Below are 21,490 nucleotides of genomic sequence, written 5' to 3' on the forward strand. Positions count from 1 at the left end.
CGGAGCAGCTCACGGCTCTGCTCCGCCGTTCTAAAAATAGCTTGCACCGACAATTAAAGGTAACGAACCTACTGCTATGACTATAGGGATTATTATGGCAATGGGCCAATTTGCCAAAATGTTTTAACTATCCCTTTAAGTGTTTCTTTTATGTGCAAGTCTCAACAGGTTCTGCATGTTGTGATCTCCACGGCGCTGTAACATGCAGCAAAATTAATAAACTTGTGTCGAGCTGCAGCGTCAAACAAACCAATGAGGATAATAAAGTAACACACTCCTGAGAGGAAAACTGATGAAAAAAAAGTTCATAAAATCAAAGTCAAATTCCTCAGTATGGAAAGTTGTGACCTGGCAGCTGCTGTAGAGGTTTGTTTTTATCATCATCATCATCATCATCATCATCAGTTCATTCATGTGTGTGAGCAGTTTGTGGCGGCTCAGAGGAATCAGACTCATCAGGTTGTGATAACAAACACAAGACTCATTACATCGATTAATGGGTTCAGATCTGCACGTGGGATTTGTCGACAATTAAAAGTTCAGCGATGCGTTCGAAGCGACGGGGAAAAAACACACACACACACAACATCTGTACAGGTGTTAAACTGAACGAAGCAACAGAGCTAATTTCTCTTTTTTTTTCTTTTTTTCAACTCTCTGACATCTGACGAGTTCATTAAAGGGATAGTTCACCCAAAATTCAAATTTGGGAGAAGTTTCAGAGTCCTCCGTGTCTTCTCTGAGTTACAGCGGGGCTCCGTGCAGCACTGCATGTCCATATGACGGTTGAGAACGGAGCTCACTTTTCTTCGTCCAAAAAGACACACCAAAAAACATCCAAATACCTCCATGCTGCTCGTCTGTAATGTCCCTCTTGTATTGAAGCCCCAACATGAGAAATTGTTCCGAAAAAAATTAAAGAAGTCTATGTTTTAAGCTTGTTTGTAGCGGAAACTCTCGATTTGGGTGTCAATGCGAATCACGCGAGATTTAGATGGACCAGGAAGAGCAGTGCTGGGAGCTTCCGCTACAAACAAGCTTAAAACATAGACTTATTTAATTTTTTTCGGAACAATTTCTCACGTCGGGGCTTCAATACAAGAGGGACATTACAGACGAGCACTATGGAGGTATTTGGATGTTTTTTGGTGTGTCTTTTTGGACGAAGAAAAGTGAGCTCCGTTCTCAACCGTCATATGGATATGCAGTGCTGCACTAACTCAGAGAAGACACGGAGGACTCTGAAACTTCTCCCAGCCCTTAGTCCACATGAGGGGGAGGAGATAATGAGAAATGCTGCTGCTGCTGCTGCACTCACGGTTCTTCCTGTACAGCAGGATCTCGAAGCAGTTGGACTCATAGTTGTCGAACGTCTGCCGGACTTTGTCGATGGTCTTCTTGTCCGTCAGCTCTCCGTACATGAAGCTGCAACACAGAGAGAGAGAGAGAAATCAATCCAGATCAAGACCTGACCCTTTAACCTTTTGAACCGCCTGCTATAGTATAGTATAGTATATCCCATAAACTTGTAACAGCGCTGTCAATCTGTTATCTTAGACCGTAAAATGTCCATTAGGTTTTATGTTTGAGGGTTTTTTTTTTTTTTAACTGAGGAAATGGAGCTTGGGGTTTTTCCTCTGTAATTATTCCTTAAAGGTCGGCAGACAGTTTAATCTCGGCTAATATAATTACTCTGAGTGATTAGTTTCTTTCCTGAGAGGTGCAAATAAAACAGGAGGAAGAAAAAGAGGCTCAGTGTTTTCTCTCTCTCTGCAGACTGATGATGGATGGATGGATGGATGGATGAGCAGCAGAGTCGATGCTGCGCTGGTTTATCTGGGTCCACGTTCAGTCGACGTCACTCAGTCACTGTTTGGATGTCGGATCTCGTCGTCTCATGTTGGACCGAAGCCAAACAAAACCTCTGCAGTCAGTGAGTTAGTGAGTCAAATGTTCCCTCAGTTCAAACCACAACACAACACAGAGAGGATGAAGATACGTTAACACTCGACGTTTGGCCCCCGACGCTTCCCTGTTTCCGTGCACTTTAGATGAAAGTCAAGCTATGACAAACACTATAGTTGAGTTGAGTTTAGTTTAAGTTAAAAAAAAAAATAGAAAATGAATCGCCTCAAACTGAGCAAACTGAGTTCTGGAATGCAAAATGAGTTGTTCACTCAGTTTGCTCGATAAAACTTCAGTAAGTGTAATTTCAAAATGTTTTAGTTTAGTTTAGATTAAAGTTTAAGTTTAAGTTTTAGTTTAGTTTAGTTTAAGTTTAGTTTAAGTTTAGTCTGATTTAGTTTAGTTTAGTTTAGTTTAGTTTAGTTTAAGTTTAGTCTGATTTAGTTTAGTTTAGTTTAGTTTAGTTTAGTTAAGTTAAGTTAAGTTAAGTTAAGTTAAGTTAAGTTAAGTTAAGTTAAGTTAAGTTAAGTTAAGTTAAGTTAAGTTAAGTTAAGTTTAGTTTAGTTTAGTTTAGTTTAGTTTAGTTTAGTTTAGTTTAGTTTAGTTTAGTTTAGTTTAAGTTTAGTTTAGTTTAGTTTGATTTAGTTTAGTGCTCCAGAGTTGACGGCTAATTTGCATTCGTAGTCCCTGTGTCCAGATCTCAGGTCAGTCGGTGTGAATAAACACAAGGTTTTCCTGCAGCCGTGCAACATGCAGAACAAACCGTCTAAAACTTTCTTCCACTTTTATCCTCAGGACTCTTTTAAATCTTTAATGACGTCACATCCAGATGCTCCTGTGCCAGATGATCTGCTCATCCATTTTATTATCTGTTCTTAATTGTGGCGTTTTTATTGTTGCACTTCATTTGATTTTATTGTGTTGTCTGTTTCCAACTGGGTCGATCCGTTTCCATCATGTTGTGATTCATATCATGATGCTGCTCTGGTGGCCGAGCGCTTGGAGAGCAGCTACATCCTATAAGATCCTGTGGTCCTTCTGTTTCGTTTGGCCTCGGTGTCTCCACAGAGCTCTACAGAAACACTTCCATGTTTTCCCATGTTCACAACATCTCGTCTCCCGTCCTCCTCTGTTGCTCACCCTGAGGTTTCTCCTGTTTTTCTTCAGTGGATGTTTATTACGATGCTGCGTAAAGCCCTTTGAGACAAACTGTTTGGAAAAACGGGCTATACAAATAAACTTAAAGAAACAGAAGAAAGGCCAGCAGCACTCGTGTCCTTCTCATTGTCCTTTATTACATACTGCGTCAGCGCTTAACATGCACAGACCGGTTTCGACAACGTCTTCCTCAGTGTGCAAAATACAGCAGGAAGTGATGCATTTAAATACTCACAGGTGTGGTTAATCACTTGATTGATCAGTTTTAACATTCGAGACAAATAACAAATTACAGACATTAGAAAAATAGAAATATGTAGAAAAATGTAACAATATATAGAAAAATATATAGAAAAACAACAAATATTCAACAACCCAGACATATCAAATATCACAGGCAAATCCACAGGTAAATAGACCCATTCAAAAAAAAAATTTAATGGGTTCTTTTAATGGGTCTATTTACCTGTGGATTTGCCTGTGATATTTGATATGTCTGGGTTGTTGAATATTTGTTTTGTTTTTTATATATTGTTACATTTTTCTACATATTTCTATTTTTCTAATGTCTGTAATTTGTTATTTGTCTCGAATGTTAATACTGATCAATCAAGTGATTAACCACACCTGTGAGTATTTAAATGCATCACTTCCTGCTGTATTTTGCACACTGAGGAAGACGTTGTCGAAACCGGTCTGTGCATGTTAAGCGCCGACGCAGTATGTAATAAAGGACAATGAGAAGGACACGAGTGCTGCTGGCCTTTCTTCTGTTTCTTTAAGTTTAGCTTTCGGCCGTGCACCTCTTTAGTTTGTTCCTGAGAGTTTTGTTGGAGAGTGCGTGTTTTTCTTTGTGTTTTTATACAAATAAACTTGCCTTGTGCCTGTTTCACACTTCTACTGTCCAATGATCCAATAAAGGTGAAACTTCTCCCAAAAAGAACTTGTTTAACACATTTTAAAAAGAAGAGGAAGAAGAAGGAAAAAGAAGATTTATCTTGTGAGTCATTAGAAGGTCTGAACCGTCCCAGATTCCTGTGTTTCCATAGCGCCATCATATAAATCAATGTCAAAAGATCAAAAAACTCTTCCTCCTCTTCCTCTTCCTCCTCCTCTGTGAGCTGAGGCTCCTCACTGTCAGTGTCCCTGTTCTCACTTAGCTCAGTGTCCGGTGGAGCTGTTTTAGCCGGCGGCGAGTTCGAGGCCATCAACCATCAACCCCCCTCGGCCCCCTGAGCACCTCCTCCCCCTCCTCCTCCTCCTCCTCCTCCTCCCCTCTGGTCGGGTCTGAGCGGCGCCTGAGGAGAGGAAGAGAGAAGCCGTGTCCTCATGTTGAGTGACAGGCGAGCCGGACACGGAGCTGCAGCCGGACCGGGCCGAGCCGAGCCGCCGCCGGCAGACTCAAATTGGATTCATTTCAGATTCTCACTGAGCGGTGTGTGTGTGTAGTATGTGTGTGTGTGTGTGTCATCTCCTCTCCCTTCTCTCTCTCAGCAAGCGGTAAAGGGCAGATGCTGATTTTTTTTTTTTTTTTGGCAGGATGACTGTGCTGAGGTCCACACTTCTTCTTTTTCTTCTTTTTCTCCTCTTCTGTTGCTGCTGCTGCTGCGTAGAAACCGGATCAGTAAACCAAGTCAGGACTGGAGCAATGTAAACACGATGCTCTCCAGCAGAGCAGCAGCACTCGCTGTGGTTTTAACGGTCGCTACGGTGACAGGGAAGCAAAGGGATGTACAAAAAAAATAACGTCACTTTTTAAATAGTCTCCCTCTCTCTCTCTCTCTCTCGTTGTGTTTGAATAATGGATGAAACAGATTTTTTTTTAAAGGACGGATGGATTCAGTGGATTTTTTTTTTCTTTTTTCGCAGGATAAATGGAGCACTTTGAAAAGGACATGGTTTTAGTTTTAAAAACAATGACTCATGGCTACTGCCGGGTGGTTATACAGACAATATATTGGTTTTTATAACTCCACTTTAAGTGAAGCTGAGGCTCAGTGCCACATATGCAGATGTAAAAAGAGAAGGATCAAGATGAAAACTGGTGTTTCTGTGTGATGTGATTACAATAAAACAACAGCAGGACAAGCTGCTCCTTATCAGTGTTTAACCCTCCTGGGTCAAAGAAAGAAAGGAGGGAAGGACGAAGGGAAAGATGGGAGGAAAGAAGGAAGGAGGATTGGGAAGGAAGGAAGGAAGGAAGGAAGGAAGGAAGGAAGGAAGGAAGGAAGGAAGGAAGGAAGGAAGGAAGGAAGGAAGGAAGGAAGGAAGGAAGGAAGGAAGGAAGGAAGGGGAAAAGGATTGTGGAAAGAAGGGAGGAAGGGAGGAAAAAATGAAGGAAAGATAGAAGATGGGTGGGAACAGATTCGTTCAAGGATGAAATAAGGAAGGACAAAGGGAAAGATGGGAGGAAAGAAGGAAGGAGGATTGGGAAGGAAGGAAGGAAGGAAGGAAGGAAGGAAGGAAGGAAGGAAGGAAGGAAGGAAGGAAGGAAGGAAGGAAGGAAGGAAGGAAGGAAGGAAGGGGAAAAGGATTGTGGAAAGAAGGGAGGAAAAAATGAAGGAAAGATAGAAGATGGGTGGGAACAGATTCGTTCAAGGATGAAGTAAGGAAGGAAGGAAGGAAGGACAAAGGGAAAGATGGGAGGAAAGAAAGAAGGGGAAAAGGAAGGAAAGATGGAAGGAGGGAGGGAACAGATTGCATCAAAAAGGAAGGAAGAAGTAAGGACGAAGTAAGGAAGGAAGGAAGGAAGGAAGGAAGGAAGGAAGGAAGGAAGGGGAAAAGGATTGTGGAAAGAAGAAAGGGAAAAAGGAAGGAAAGAAAGATGGAGGGAGGGAACAATTGGATCAAAAGAGGAAGAAAGAAGAAGTAAGGATAAAGGGAATGAAGGAATGAAGGAAGGAAGGAAGGAAGGAAGGAAGGAAGGAAGGAAGGAAGGAAGGAAGGAAGGAAGGAAGGAAGGGAGAAAGGAAGGAAAGAATAGGGAACTCCTCTCACCTGCATGTGCTGCTCTTCTGCATGACCTCCGCCCTGTGGAAACCAGACAGTTTGCAGAATCCGTCATTGCTGTAAACTACAGGCCACTCCACGATCTGGGCGTTTCCCAGGAGGAAGCTGGTCTCTGACGGAGAGAACAGGAGACAGAGAGAAGGAGAGAGGGAGAGAAGGAGAGAGAGAAAGGCATCAAATATGGAAAACTAGATGCATGAAGTGCTGCAGAGCTCCTCGGCCCCCGGAGACGACCGTGCAGCAGAGCAACAACGTGTTTTACTCTCTGGTCTGAAGGCTCAGTCGTTTTTTCAGCCTTTATTTAACCAGGTAAAAGACCCGTTGAGATCGAGATCTCATTTTCAAGGGCGACCTGGCCAGGAGGGCAGCAGCAGCACACGTCGTCAACATTATAAAAATACAAAATACATTACAATATTACATTATTACTGTGTGGAAGTCTGGGGTAATGCATATAAAACCAACCTGTTGCCTCTGTACATTTTACAAAAACGAGCCATAAGAACAGTTTTTAATGTTAGGTTCAATTATCACACTAAGCCACTTTTTTTGAAGGCATCTGCATTAACATTTTTTGACTTGGTAAAATTTAAAACTGCATTAATCATGTATAAAGCAAAAAATAATCTTCTTCCTTGTATAATCCAAAAATTATTTCATGAGAGGGAAGGTTGTAAAAGATATGACTTAAGAGGAGAACTCAAACTGCAACAGCAAAGTGTAAGATCGACTCTTAAAAGTATGTGTATTTCTGTCGGAGGGGTTATTCTATGGAATAGCTTGGATGTAGAGATTAAACTCAGCAAAAGTGTTAATCAATTTAAAAGTAAGTTTAGAAAAGGAGTGTTTGAAATGTATAGCAGGGAGGAGGAGAGATAAATGATGTAAACTAATGTGATGACTGTGGGGGGGAGGGACTTTGGAGAGTGACTTTGTGTTTTGGTTGTGTTGTATGTGTGTTGTCTGGGGTTGGAATCTGATAAGCTGCTTCCTCCATCCCCTTTTCAAACAGTGTTAGTTGTTGTTAGTGTCTGTTGTTGTTGTTGTTGTTTGTCCTGTTCGATATTTGGTTTTATGGTGTCCCGTGGCCATGGATGTTTTTGTGTTGTATGTGAGATATGATTTTTGTTTGGTTTGAAATAAATACAATCAATCAATCAATCAATCAATCAATCAATCAACAATAAATAGGGCCATAATACAGTAGAGGTTAAAACAAAAGTGCAAGGAGCAAGGGGGTCATGGTGACAAGGTTGGTCAGCAAAGGCACCGCTCAATTGATTTTTGTTGTCGGACCTTTAAGAAGTGACGAAAAACATTAAAAGATACAAGTTCAGACAATTTCAGTTCAGCCTGGAGGTTGTTCCATGTTGATGGAGTGGCGTAACTAGGGGTGGGCGATATGGCAAAAATATCATATCACGATTTTTTAAAAATGAAGTCACGATTTCGATTTCATCACGATCTTAAATCGAAAAACGAAAAACAGACAATTTAGGCCAAAGAACCTTTCTGAACAGATTTTAATCTAAATAGTTGCAGTTTTGCCAACATGTGCAAACAACGTAAACGTAAAGTAAAAGGTAAACAACAACACACTGATAAAGTGGACTCTTGCAACATAAAAGGTAGCTTCAATAAACATGAAAGTAAAATATCAATGAAGACATTACTGTTTGTTTTATTCAACACAGTCATTTTAACAGGATTTTAAGTATCAAAACACTAAATAGCTGATTGAAAAGGGTCAAATAAAAATACAAACTAAAGTAACTGTTGTTATCTCTTTTAGCAAACTCTGCAAATGTCCTTTGTTTGCGCTTTGCAGCATAGAACTGCAGTTTATAGAACGAGCCCCAGACGATCCTACGATCTCTGCACTTTGGCAGATCGTCTACACACTCTAATCCTTCACCATCTAATATCGCCATATCGCCCACCCCTAGGCGTAACTAAACGCTTTTTTCCCTAATTCAGTCCGCACTCAAGGAATGTTCAAACAATAAATATCACTGGACCTTAAGGCGTATCGATTTTCTGTTGGACAGAGGAGTGAACAGAGGTAAGATGGGACCAAACCTAGGAGAGGAGAGCCTTATAGATGATCAGCAGCCAGTGAGTTTCTCTCCGTGGGCTCAGAGATGGTCACCCGGACTTCAAGTAGAGCTGACAGTGGTGAGTGAGACGACCACAGCCAGTGAAAAACCTTAATGCACTGTGATATACAGTACAGTGTCCAAAGCTGCTAGGCTTTTGGACGAAGCACACATATACAACACATCTCCATAGTCAACTACCGGTAGGGAAGTTGACGACACAAACAATTTACGCACTCGCAGAGAGAAACACACGCGATTTCTATAAAATTTCTATAAGATTTCGTTGATGTCGTTTCATTAAAATAATAAAAGACAAAAAAAATATTAAAATTAAGATATAAAAAGCTGGATCAACTCGACCACGGCACCATGACACTGACGTGAGCTCATCAACCTGCTGAAGCGTGGCCAACAGGCTCCAAGACGAGAGGCTCAGCATGCATTTTACATGACGGACAGAGACGATCTAACGCTGCTGCTCCACACACGTTCAGGCTGAAGAGGAGATGATGCCGGTGGAGCTACAGACCTGAAACTGTGGAGATCCAGACCTGAGAGAACCCTACTGAGGGGTTTGCATCGTGAAGATTCAATCTCAGGTCGATTATAAGGTTTTATTTGTCATATTGCAGCAAAGTTTGATGATATCACAGTTGCTGAAACCAGCAGATCCACATGGTTGCATTATGTTTCAGCTGCAGGAACCAGGGTCTAAAATTTGGTTCTGGGGTAATTGATCTACCCCCTAAAAAGATGTCTTTGGTCATGGGTCAGTACTTTCATTAGGTTCAGGAACTTCTCTCAGCTGCCATGTTTAAAAGCTGCAACTGACTGTTTTGTTTTTTGTTTTTTCATCGTGGTTCAAGACCAAGAGGAGTCCCAGAAGAAGGAAGCGTAGGACAGATGGACTGACAGACGCTGAGGTTCAGGCCTCGCTCAGCGTTTCTGCACAAGATTCAATCTGATAGAAAAAAGGTCTGTGCCAGAATATCAGCCAGATTCTGCACACACACACACACACACACACACACACACACAGACAACAATTAACCACATGCACTTTCTAGTTCCTGAATAAAAGTTAAGTTTCAGGTCTTTTTAATGATTCTGGAACAAACTGGATGAAACGACTGTGAAGAACGTCACCTCATCTGTGAATGAACCTGAAAACACTGCATTTTATAATTTGTTGCATTTTAAAAAGGGCAACTTCGGTTTTTTTCAACCTGGGCCCTGTTTTCCTATGTTTTTCTGTATATGTGAGTGATGGATAACACTTTTATTGAGGTGGCTGCAGTATTGAGCCCGGCAGGCAGCCTGCAGCCCAGCTAACGCTCTTACATGGGGCAAGTGGCTCCCGTCAAAGTTCGCGGTATAAACAGGCATTTTTTTCAAATTGACAGGCTCAGATAGTTACAATGAGTGTCCGACAACATACCAGACCCTGTGGTCGGCACGGCCTCGCTGAAATTGTCTGCCGCTGCGCTGGAATCTTGATTGAAACTCAATGTAGGCTACGGTATGGAAGCTCAGCGGCGCTGTTTTCAACTGGTTCAACTCGACCGCAGCAGGAGGGGTGTGTTTGATTTCAGCTCCGGGCCAGACCGCAAGATGCCGTTGATGCGCGGCTTGCTTGTGTACCTGCGGGGGCGGGGCTCATTGGGGCTCATAGACTCCGCTCCGTTCAAACCTGGTGCTGAGTGTAAACACACCCCACCGGCACAGAGCGTGAAGAGAGAGAGAAGGAGACGGAGACGGAGAGCTGCAGCTACAAAGGTGGCTGTTTAACCCGGATAGATCTCCATGGTAATTTATTATTTATGTTCAGAGTTTCATCCTAAAATCAGCTGTAAAAACGCGGATGTTACACTATTACAGCTGGCGGCACCTTTACCTTGCAGTGGATGTGGATCAGGACGGGGCGTTTGACCGGAGGGAGAGATACGTATCCCTGCGGCCGCCTCAACCCAAATTTTGGCCAGAAAAAACCCTGAATACATTAATTTCTCCTTTCTAGTATGTTGTCGGACATTCATTGTAACTATCTGAGCCTGTCAGTTTGAAAAAAAATGCTCGTTTACGGCGAACTTTGACGGGAGCCACTTGCCCCATGCAAGAGCATCAGCTGGGCTGCAGGCTGCCTGCCCGGCTCAATACTGGAGCCACCTCAAAAAAAATATTATCTATCACTCACATCTACAGAAAAACATATGAAAACAGGGCCCAGGTTGAAAAAAACCGAAGTTGCCCTTTAAACTGACATTTTTTTTTTAAACATTTTGTCTAAAATCTGATTCAAATCAATATCTAATTTGAATAAAAAGTTCCAGAAACTTTATTATAGAAATGCACCAACCGAATGTGGCCGACACGTCAACACACGTCATAATCAACACAACTGTTTTGCACAAAGACATCGATCTGGATCAACCAATATTACATTTTATAATCTGTTCTGTTGCATTTAAACTTTAAATCTCATTTTAAATTGAAGAGGTTTTCTTTTCTTTGCATCTTCAGTTTGGTTCGGCCTAAAACTCAAACTCAGATCTGTCATTAAATCAATATATCTAATTCTAAATGAACCAGCTGACCTCCATCAGTGTTGTGGCTTTCCTTTGTGGTGTCAAAGCCCGTAAGAGGCATGAAAGGTACTGTAGGGTTTCGTACAAGAATGAAAGACGAGATGTATCCGTTTCAAAAACAAAAGTTTACTTAAAGAAAATCAATTCACATCCATCACTCCTTCACTCCGGATAAAAAACTATGTGCTCCCTATCACCGCTCTCACGTCCAACTGAGGCCGTATAGGTGACGCAATCTCCTCCAAATTCTACACTATAGATATACAACACATAGATCAAAAATACAAACTATGAAATAATGAAATTCAATCTAAATCTCAATCTATTCCTACATCTATAAATTATTAGGGCTGGGACGATATGCTTTTCTCCCGATTCGATTCTTCTACGATTTTTTGGATGGCAATTCGATTTAAATTGCGATTCTACGATATTGCCGATTTCTCTCGATTTTTAGTCTTTAGAATTTTTAACATTTATCTGCACACAAATACTGTAGGAGCCTATAAATGAACATACTCCATTATAAAGTGAACTTAAACCCTTTTCAAAACCTGTACTCTCTGTATTTAAAAAAGGCTAACAAATGCACATTGCACATTATTTCAAAAAATTAAAAAAAAAAATTGATTTTTGAAAAAAAAAATTGATTTAAAAATCGTCTAAAAGGATATTGCGATATTTATGTGAATCGATTTTTTCTCCCACCCCTATAAATTATGGCTCCTACAATCAGGTGGGGGTTGGGGGGAGGGAGTTCCTCTCTGAGTATTAAAGTGAGACAAACTTCAAAAGCTTCTGGACTGATCCTTTAAAAAGCTGCAGCCTCTCGTGTCGTCTGTCCTCTGCAATAAGAGCTGAGTAAGACTTCAAGACTTGGAGTCAGCGAGAACCATCTTGACCTTTCTGCTCTGACAGGCGCTCACAGACCTGGAAGAGTGGGTGAAGAGTTTATGATTCATGAAGCCACAGCGATGCTTGTTTTAAAATGACCTGCAGGTGAAGTTTTTCATTTTAAGGTCAGGCCAGACGAAGGTGGAGGTGGAGCTGCAGCAGGTTTCTCCTTATTAGCCATATTTTTACACCCCCATCCCCCTCATCCCCCCCAAACACCAGCAGTGTTTTACACTTTACACAAAAATTATTATAAAATGTTGTGGCTGTGGTCAGAGGAAAAGCTTCTGTTGTATCAGCAGGACAGTGAAAGTCCTACGAGAGTAAAAACACTAAAGTTTGTTCTGTGCATCGAGTTTTACGTTTTTCTAGCGGCAAGAAATGTAAGAAATGAAACTTTAAGGTCTCAACTGCTCAGACAGTGCTGCTGTGCATGGGATATGCATAAAAACCCATTAAAAAAAAGACAAAAATAACATTTGAAGGACAAAAACAGAACAATCGTCAAGTTGCAAGTGAAAATTTGGGGTAACCCTTTAATTTACAGGCCGTTAATTACATGATAATGTCAAGAAATAACAATTAATTGCATTGTAATGTCATGTTTTTCATAAAGGTAAAAGATTACACATGCTTTTCATGCTTTGAATTTTTTGGGAAAGGCCAGAATTTTTCTCCACCAAGTCTTCTTGCAATCAATCGTTATTTCTTGGTGATATTTCTTGACATTATTATGAAATTGACTGTTGTTTCTAGGCTATTTCTAGACATTATGACACTATTAGACCATTATTTCTTGACTATTTCTTGACATTATCACATAATTAACGGCTTTTTTGTACTAGAAAACTTTGAATGAGTTGGTCGTTCTCTCTGATGTGGACGATCACATGTTAGAAGAAGAATAAACGTGAGATAAACTCCTTATTAGCCATATTTTTACACCCCCATCTCCCTCAGCCCCCCCAAACAGCAGCAGCAGCAGCAGCAGCAGCAGCTCCAGTGTGAAAACACAGACAGGAACATCAACACACTGAGGAAACAGAATAAAACCGTCACTGACAGCTGGTTGCTCTGTAACAACACAGAGATCAATTATTCATCTGACAGATACAGGTGCGCTGTCAACATGGAAACAGACTGAATCCGTCATATCATCATCATATTGGTTTTTACGTTGTTTTATTAAAGGAAAACTCTGGTTTATTTAAAGGGGTCTTGGATTTAAAGCTGCAGCCACTGGTTCAGAAAAGAAAAACATTGTTAATTTGAGTTATTGTGTTATTATCAGTAACCAACTTTCTCTTCTAGATAAGTTTAACTAATCCAGGTTTTGTCTGGGTGAGACTCTCTGTCTGTTTGTGTTTCCTGTTCTAGTATTGCCTCCATGTTCCCAAAAATATTAAATTATAGAAAAACTAAAAGCAGATTGACGGCGTGATGCCAAATTCTTCCTGCAGAAATCCAAACAAACATCGAACTTTTGGGACAAACCAGAGCTAAAACTTTCACTAAATTTCACAGTTTTTTTTTCTAAAATTGGCTTTAATTTCCTGCATATTTTATCTCTTTGCTATAAAAACGACCTCTCTTTCCATTAAATTTATTTGAATTTTCTGTCTAAAATCAGTCTCACCTTTCAGCGGCCGACTTAAAAACACAAAACTCTAAAATCTAAACTCTTCCCGTCAGGAAACAACCAAACTCCCACGTGTACGACTCAGGACTCAACCTCAGAGTCTCTGAGCTTTTACACCGACAGATATAGAAGACGACCAAACACATCAAGTTAGAATTCAACCAGAAATGAGCTGGTGTCTGTTTCCTGCTGAGTAAACCAGTAAAGTTTGATGCTAAACAGCTGTTAAAGGAATAGTTCACCAAAAAATGAAATTCATTCTGGAGATCCGGTTCGTAGTCCAACCAAAACTTTATATGAGAGTAATAGGGCCGACACAAAAACATCCATAAAACTACACAAAAACCATTTAATATTCCTCCACACTGCTCGTCCACTGCAATCCAAGTGTCCTGAAGGGAGATAGTCCAGAGTTTACTGGAAACTACGGCATTTAGGACATTTTTACAGCCTAAACAGTCCTGGATTGAATTTGCCTGGTGCGCGCGATGCACGTGGACGTGACCGGACTTCCCTCGATGACGTTGTTTCGGGTAAACTCTGGACTATCTCCCTTCAGGACACTTGGATTGCAGTGGACGAGCAGTGTGGAGGAATATTAAATGGTTTTTGTAGTTTTATGGACCTGTTTTACTCTCATATAAAGTTTTCACTAATGATTGAATTTCATTTTTTGGTTAACTATTCCTTTAATCCTACATTAGCGACGTAGCATCAGCTCTGCAAACACTCTCAGACCTTCGGTGTCCGATGTTTGTTGTTCGTCCTTCAACCAAAGACAAACAAACAACACAGAAACACACACACACACACACACACAGTCGGTGCAACAACAGGATCTGGATCTGCAGGTTGGAGCGGTGGGAAGTTTAGTCGACCGACCCTGCAGCTGCAGAAGAAGCTGAAAGCTGAGAACACTTTCTGCTGCTTTATTTAAAAAAAAGGAAAAAAGAAAGCCACTCAGCGCTGTGCTGAGCCGCTCAATTTGTGATTAACGAGCTAAAACGTCGGCAAAACTGCTCATAATGTTCCTCAACACCTTCCAGATCTGCAGCGACCGGGGACTCTGGCAGGTCATCGCTCATCGTTACAGGAGCTCATCTCGTCCAAGAAGAGAAAGAGAAACACTGAGTTTCCCCCGGTGTCCTGTCTGATTACAGAGGAGGAGGAGGAAGAGGAGGAAGAAGAGGAGGAAGAGGAGGGAGGGAGGGAGGGAGGAGGGGGGAGGAAGCTGGGCTAAAGAGCAGAGATAACGTTTCTGCAGTCAAACAGCGGCTGATGAATGAATCCCTGCAGGATTCACTGAGTAAAACCCTCCAACAACACACACACTCCACTGGTTTTTACTGCCCGGTCGTCTGATGGTATAAAACAATGAAGAGCTGCAATAAAAAAAATTATTATAAAACGTTGTGGCTGTGGTCAGAGGAAAAGCTTCTGTTGTATCAGCAGGACAGTGAAAGTCCTACGAGAGTAAAAACACTAAAGTTTGTTCTGTGCATCGAGTTTTACGTTTTTCTAGCGGCAAGAAATGTAAGAAATGAAACTTTAAGGTCTCAACTGCTCAGACAGTGCTGCTGTGCATGGGATATGCATAAAAATCCATTAAAAAAACGACAAAAAATAACATTTGAAGGACAAAAACAGAACAATCGTCAAGTTGCAAGTGAAAATTTGGGGTAACCCTTTAATTTACAGGCCGTTAATTACATGATAATGTCAAGAAATAACAATTAATTGCGTAGTAATGTCTAGAAATAGCCTAGAAATAACAGTCAATTGCATTGTAATGTCATGTTTTTCATAAAGGTAAAAGATTACACATGCTTTTCATGCTTTGAATTTTTTGGGAAAGGCCAGAATTTTTCTCCACCAAGTCTTCTTGCAATCAATCGTTATTTCTTGGTGATATTTCTTGACATTATTATGAAATTGACTGTTGTTTCTAGGCTATTTCTAGACATTATGACACTATTAGACCATTATTTGTTGACTATTTCTTGACATTATCACATAATTAACGGCTTTTTTGTACTAGAAAACTTTTAATGAGTTGGTCGTTCTCTCTGATGTGGACGATCACATGTTAGAAGAAGAATAAACGTGAGATAAACAGGTTTTATCTGATTGGATTAAACAGATTTTTTCCTTTCAGGACATAATATGTTGTTGCAAAAAGGTCATAAATCGATAAATATCACAATATGTTGTTAGAGTATAGGATATCACAGTAATCACAACCTTTCCTTCCTCAGTTAATCAGCTGTACAAGTGTATTATTATGGGAATGACGTTGACCTTTGACCTTTTGATATATAAAAATGTCACCACTTCATTATTTTTCATCTGTGTTAACATCTGTGTTAAAATGAAATTTAATTAGTGAGTTACGGACATGAAGTTACAGCGGTGTTGACCTTTGACCTTAGATGAGAGATGACTGACTGACTCAAAAGGAGGAGCTGAGTCTGAAATGTCCCATGACGGCCACCGTACACAGTTTAAACCCCCTCTGATTGGTGCTGCTGCTGCTGCTGCTGATGCATTGTGGGAAAGGTGAGTAAAAGGATCCAGAACTACTGTGTATAATCGGCCTCATCTGTCAATTCTACTGCACAAAAAGAAGAGAAACTCAGAACCAGAGTCACTTAAACGCACCACGGCCTCCTCCTCCTCCTCCTCCTCCGCTGCCCTTTGAAATTAAAGAGCTGAGTAAGACTTAACACACACACACACACACACACACACACACACACACACACACACACACCGAGTGACAGAGAAAGCAGCACCAGATCCATCCCGACCTTTCCTCTTCTCCTCTTTCATCATAATCAATTACTGAGCCGAACCAAGGTTGGACCAACAACAACAACAACAAGAAGCTGCTCGACGACCTGACTGATCCAGAATCAGCAGCTTTGATCTGATTATCGGGAAACTCAGTGATGAGTTAAAGGGATACTTCACCCAAAATCGATAATTCACCAATCATCTACTCACTACACCGTCATGCATCAAGGAAGGGTTTGGACGAACTTTCTGAGGCATCAAAACGCTTTAGGAGTTAGATTTTCATATAACGGCGGTGGATAGAGTTCACTTTTGAATCGTCCAAAACACACACTATGAAACATCCAGATGCCTCCATACTGCTCGTCTGTACTGACCCAAGTGTCCTGAAGCCGCCACATGGAAAAGTTGTTGGGAAAACATTAATGTGATCTCTGTTTTTGTCCTTGTTGTAGCAGTAGCTCCCAGTGGCTGCACCAGATTGGCTGCAAGATGTTCTTTACATCAAACATCCAATGGTTTACAATGATGAACCAACATCTCGCAGCAAATCTCGCACATGCGCACAAATATCAAGAGCCACTGGGAGCTGCTGCTACAACAAGGATAGAAACGGAGATCACATTCATTTTTCCTGAACAACTTTTCCATGTGGCAGCTTCAGGACACTTGGGTCAGTACAGACGAGCAGTTTGGCGGTATCTGGATGTGTGTGTGTTTTGGACCATTCAAATCCGTCACCATTATATGAAAACCCATTGCCAGCCGCCCCCCCCCCCCCTGGAACTCCTACAGCGCTTTGATGACTCTGAAAGTTCTCCAAACCCTTCCTTGATGCATGACGATTGGTGAATTATCGATTTTGGGTGAAGTATCCCTTTAAACCAGAGTTCATCTCCTTCACAATAAACAACACACCTTGATTATTGCATGTGATGCGTTTCCTGCACAACAGCTCAGGACTCAACTTTTCAAACCTCTGATGTCGTGTTATTATATAAAAACACAATATGTGACCCGTTCTATCAAAATGAGTCAGAAGTCGCAACGTTCTATTTTTAGATAATCAGCTGGTAACGTGGAAAACCCATAGAAAATCAAAAAAAAATTTTTACCCTAATTTCAAAACAATGACATTCAAAAACAATCTCCCAAAGTTTCACAGTCCAGATAATTGAGAAAAGGCACGAAAATGATGATTAAAGTTGACTTGCAAGTTAAACCCTCTGAAAATGAGTGTTGCTTCGGTGCAAAACATGAAATATCTTCTGAAACGTTCATGATAGAGACGAGCTGTAAACTGCATCTGAATCGCGGGGTTCTCCGCTTTCCGACGGTCATTGAATGGTGCCTCTATGATGAGCAGGGACGGGTACAGAAACAGATGCTAAACCGAGTAGCATCGATGCTAACAGAGCGTAGCATCAATGCTAAACCGAACGTACACGCTTGCACATGTTTTACAAAATGTCAACAAAACATGACAACTTCTGAACCGTTTATGATAGAGACGAGCTGTAAAAAGCATCTGAATTGTGAGATTCCCTGCTTTCCGATGGTCATTGAATGTTGCATCTATGACAACCAGGGACCGTATAGGGTGCGTGTAATCACGTGGTACAGGAACAGATGCCAGAGTCATTGGCAAAAACTTAAACTGCAATTTTCTCAGGTTTTAGGACGGAATAAGAGAGTGAAAGATCCTAATTCAAATGGCCACATCTCGAAAACCATCAAATGTAGCTGTGACTCTGACTAGGGTATCATTTTAATGCTTATTTTCTAATCTTTCCATTGATACCAAAATCTCAACTTTGAAATTTGGGTCACTGTGACTCATTTTGATGGATCGGGTCACATATAACAAATCTCTACATGTGTTATACAGTAGTTACACAGGCTGGATTCAGTGTGTGCTGACCCTCGGGGGCCCCCGGAGGCCCCCCATGGGAGTCTGTTCACTGTGTAGCTTTTAATGAACTGCAGCTTTGATTCGTTTTTGGGGGAAAAGTGCCATCCCATCATTACAGTAAAGCTCAGCGTCAAGTGAAGTGAGTCTAAAAATGAACACAGGGGGATTTTCCTTCATTACATCAGGGAGTCGTTGCAGGGGCCAAGAAGAGTCCTCCATCCTTCCTTCTTTCCACAATCCTTATTCCCTTCCTTCCTTCCTTCCTTCCCTTCGTCCTTACTTCCTTCCTCTTTTGATCCAATTGACCTGATCTGTTCCCTCCCTCCATCTTTCTTCCCTTCCTTTTCCCCTTCCTTCTTTCCACAATCCTTATTCCCTTCCTTCATTCCTTCCTTCCTTCCTTCCCTTTGTCCTTACTTTCTTCCTCTTTTGATCCAACTGACCTGATCTGTTCCATCCCTTCTTTCCCTTCTTCCTTCCTTCCTTGAACGATTCTGTTCCCTCCCTCCATCTTTCTTTCCACAGTCCATTTTCCCTCCCTTCCTTCCTTCCTTCCTTCCTTCTTGACCCAATTAACCCAATCTGTTCCCTCCCTCCTTCTATCTTTCCTTCCTTCTTTCCCTTTGTCCTTCCTTCTTTCCCTCCATCCTTACTTCTTCCTTCCTTTTTGACCCAATCTGTTCCCTCCCTCTTTCTATCTTTCCTTCGTTTTCCCCTCCCTTCCTTTCCTTCCTTCCTTCCTTCCTTCTTTCCCTTCTTCCTTCCTTCCTTGAACGAAACTGTTTCCCCCTCCATCTTTCTTTCCACAGTCCTTTTTCCCTTCCTTCTTCCACAATCCTTTTTCCCTCCCTTCCTTCCTTCCTTCTTGACCCAATTAACCCAATCTGTTCCCTCCCTCCTTCTATCTTTCCTTCCTTCTTTCCCTTTGTCCTTCCTTCTTTCCCTTCATCCTTACTTCTTCCTTCCTTTTTGACTGTTCCCTCCCTCTTTCTATCTTTCCTTCGTTTTTCCCTCCCTTCCTTCCTTCCTTCCTTCCTTCTTTCCCTTCATCCTTCCTTCCTTGACCCATGGAGGACAACATAGGGGGGTTAATGTTAAGTTCAGTTTTCTGACTTTGTTTGGTTTTGACACTTTACAGTAAGCAACAGGGCCGTTATAGAAACAGTCGGTGTAAATGCACCGTGAGTTTATAATATATTATAGGATGTATAATAATAAAACCTGCAGCTTCGTGTCTGACACCAACTCTGCTGCAGCGTCTGATCTGATCTGAGGCCAGTGAACAGTCCCACAACAATCTGCACATCGTCTGCTGCTCCCCGCATCACTCTGCTGCTGCTGCTGCTGCTGCTGCCTCCTCGAGCAGAAAACACACACACACACACACTAAAGACACACACAGGGCCGTTGCTAGGAATTCTGGGCCCCCTTAAAGAATACTAAAGTGGGCCCCTCCCCCCAACTTTACTTTTTTTTTTCTTAGACTACGTATGTATTATCGTTTTTTATTTAGCCTTCTTTGTTTTGATGCTAATGCAGCATTACACTGCAAAAACTCAAGTATCTGAGCAAGAATATTTGTCTTATTTCTAGTCAAAATGTAATTTCTAGTCAAAACAAATCTCATTATACTTAAAATAAGACACATCATATTAAAAGCAGCTTGTTTTTAGACACTTTTTACTTCTTTCAAGCAGATTTTCACTTGGAATAAGTAGAAAAAATCTGATAGTGGAGCAAGTTTTTCTTCCTTATTACAAGCACAAAAAACTTACTTTAACTGGCAGATTTTTCTATTTATTGTGAATTTAAGTGAAAATGATCTAAAAACAAGTTAATTTTTAGGTGATGAGTCTTATTTTAAGTGGAAAGAGATTAGTTTTGACTAGAAATGAGACATTTGGACAAGAAATAAGACAAATATTCTTGGAAAGATGTTGAGTTTTTACAGTGTACTATGAGTATTAGTCAGGGTCTTACGCAGAATAAATCAGTCATACAAAGATTAGACTACTGGGGTTTTTTATGGGCCCCACTGGGCGCTGGGCCCCTAGAGTTATCATCACCTTTCTCCCCTATACAACGGCCCTGGGCACACACACACACACTACTCCAACGGCTCTCCAATTAGCGCAGAGCGACCCCGCATTTCTGGAACAGTCTCCACCCAAACAAACAAACAAACACCTCCACCCCGACTTCCTCCACTCAACCACTCACTCACTTTTCTGGGAAGCTGAAGGAGAGAAATCTAAATCAATCTCATCACAGCAGAGAGAGAGAGAGCGCGAACAGTGCCAAGTCCGAGCGCAGGTTATTGCGCAAAAAAAACACACACAAAAAACAGGAGCTGTGCGCAAAAAGCGACCAAATAAAAAGGATAAAACCAGATCAGCTGCTTATTATTCTGCATATTTCACCAAACAACCTGTCACTCTCTCCATGAAACCAGCTGCAGCTCCGTTATTATCACAATGACGCAACTAACTCGTTTCAATCACGACGCAGGTTTTTAAAAAATCAACAAATAATGCTCCTGAGCAGGTGTCTGGTGACTCTCAGTTTATCATTAAAACAACACAACCCCGGCGAGTTAATGAGCAAAATAAACTTTTAATTTGCAGCTATAATGACGCGCGCGGACCCCAGCAGCAACCTGGAGAGCTCATTTGCATAATTTCCCTCCAAAAGCAGCAGAACAACAAGAACAGAACAACGCGGCGCTGCTGCTGCTGCTGCTGCTGCTGCACGGGGAATAAAAACGGTGCGTAAACTGAGCAGCTTCAGGGAAAAAAAGAGCAAGAAAATAATAATAAAGATATAAAATAAAATGTTTTATCCTCAGTGGAGCACGTGCACCGGGGTCAGCTTCACGCGACTTATTGTGATGTAAAGCATCATGTTGTAGAGCGACAGAGAGAGAGACAGACAGAGACAGGGTCAACTCCGTCACTGTGAATAACAGGCGGGTGGAAAAGTGGTGAATCCTCCGCGGTGAAGCCCCAACACTCCCAAAAAGAAAAGAAAAAAGAAAAAGCTCGCAGTATTCCAGCAGAGTGTGTGTGGGTCCGTCCGAGGAACCAAACCCAGACCCAAAAAATACAAAATAAAAATAAAAAATAAAAAATGAAACAGCATCAAACATCGAGGCTCGCTCCGACTCACCACTTGAACGCCGGACGATGTTCTCCAGAAAAGTGTTCTGCGGTGCCACCAGCCCTCTCTTTCCCCCGGGCATCCTGCTGCTGCGGTGGCTGTGGCTGTGTTGGCGGTGTGTCTGTGTGTGTGTCTGTGTCTGTGTCTGCTGCTCGGGGGTCGGTAGTAGTACTGACGCTGGCTCTCAGTCGGACCGGTGGAGCAGCTCATTGTAGCCGGCGTGCGCTCTGGATGCTGCTCGTGGCGCACTGAGCTGAGCCACGGCGGCGGCGGCTCCGCGGCTCCGCATCCCTCCCCGCTGCCCGCCCGGAGCGCCAGGACGCATGCGTGTCTGCTGATT

General features: G+C 41.8%; 1 protein-coding gene across 1 annotated transcript in view; it reads right to left on the minus strand.

Annotated features, from left to right (window-relative positions):
• kcnh5b (potassium voltage-gated channel, subfamily H (eag-related), member 5b) overlaps positions 1 to 21,236 on the minus strand; it is a 202,637-nt gene extending 181,401 nt beyond the window's left edge. The window contains 3 exon segments of the mRNA XM_085767523.1: positions 1,319 to 1,425; positions 6,061 to 6,184; positions 21,160 to 21,236. Of these exon segments, the coding sequence (XP_085623649.1) occupies positions 1,319 to 1,425; positions 6,061 to 6,184; positions 21,160 to 21,232 (304 nt within the window). The 5' untranslated portion in view covers positions 21,233 to 21,236.
• Between the last annotated feature and the right edge of the window lie 254 nt (positions 21,237 to 21,490).

The sequence above is a fragment of the Trachurus japonicus genome, chromosome 22, assembly GCF_045865225.1.
Source record: "Trachurus japonicus isolate A0001 chromosome 22, Traja_1.0".
In the NCBI taxonomy this organism is placed as follows: Eukaryota; Metazoa; Chordata; class Actinopteri; order Carangiformes; family Carangidae; genus Trachurus; species Trachurus japonicus.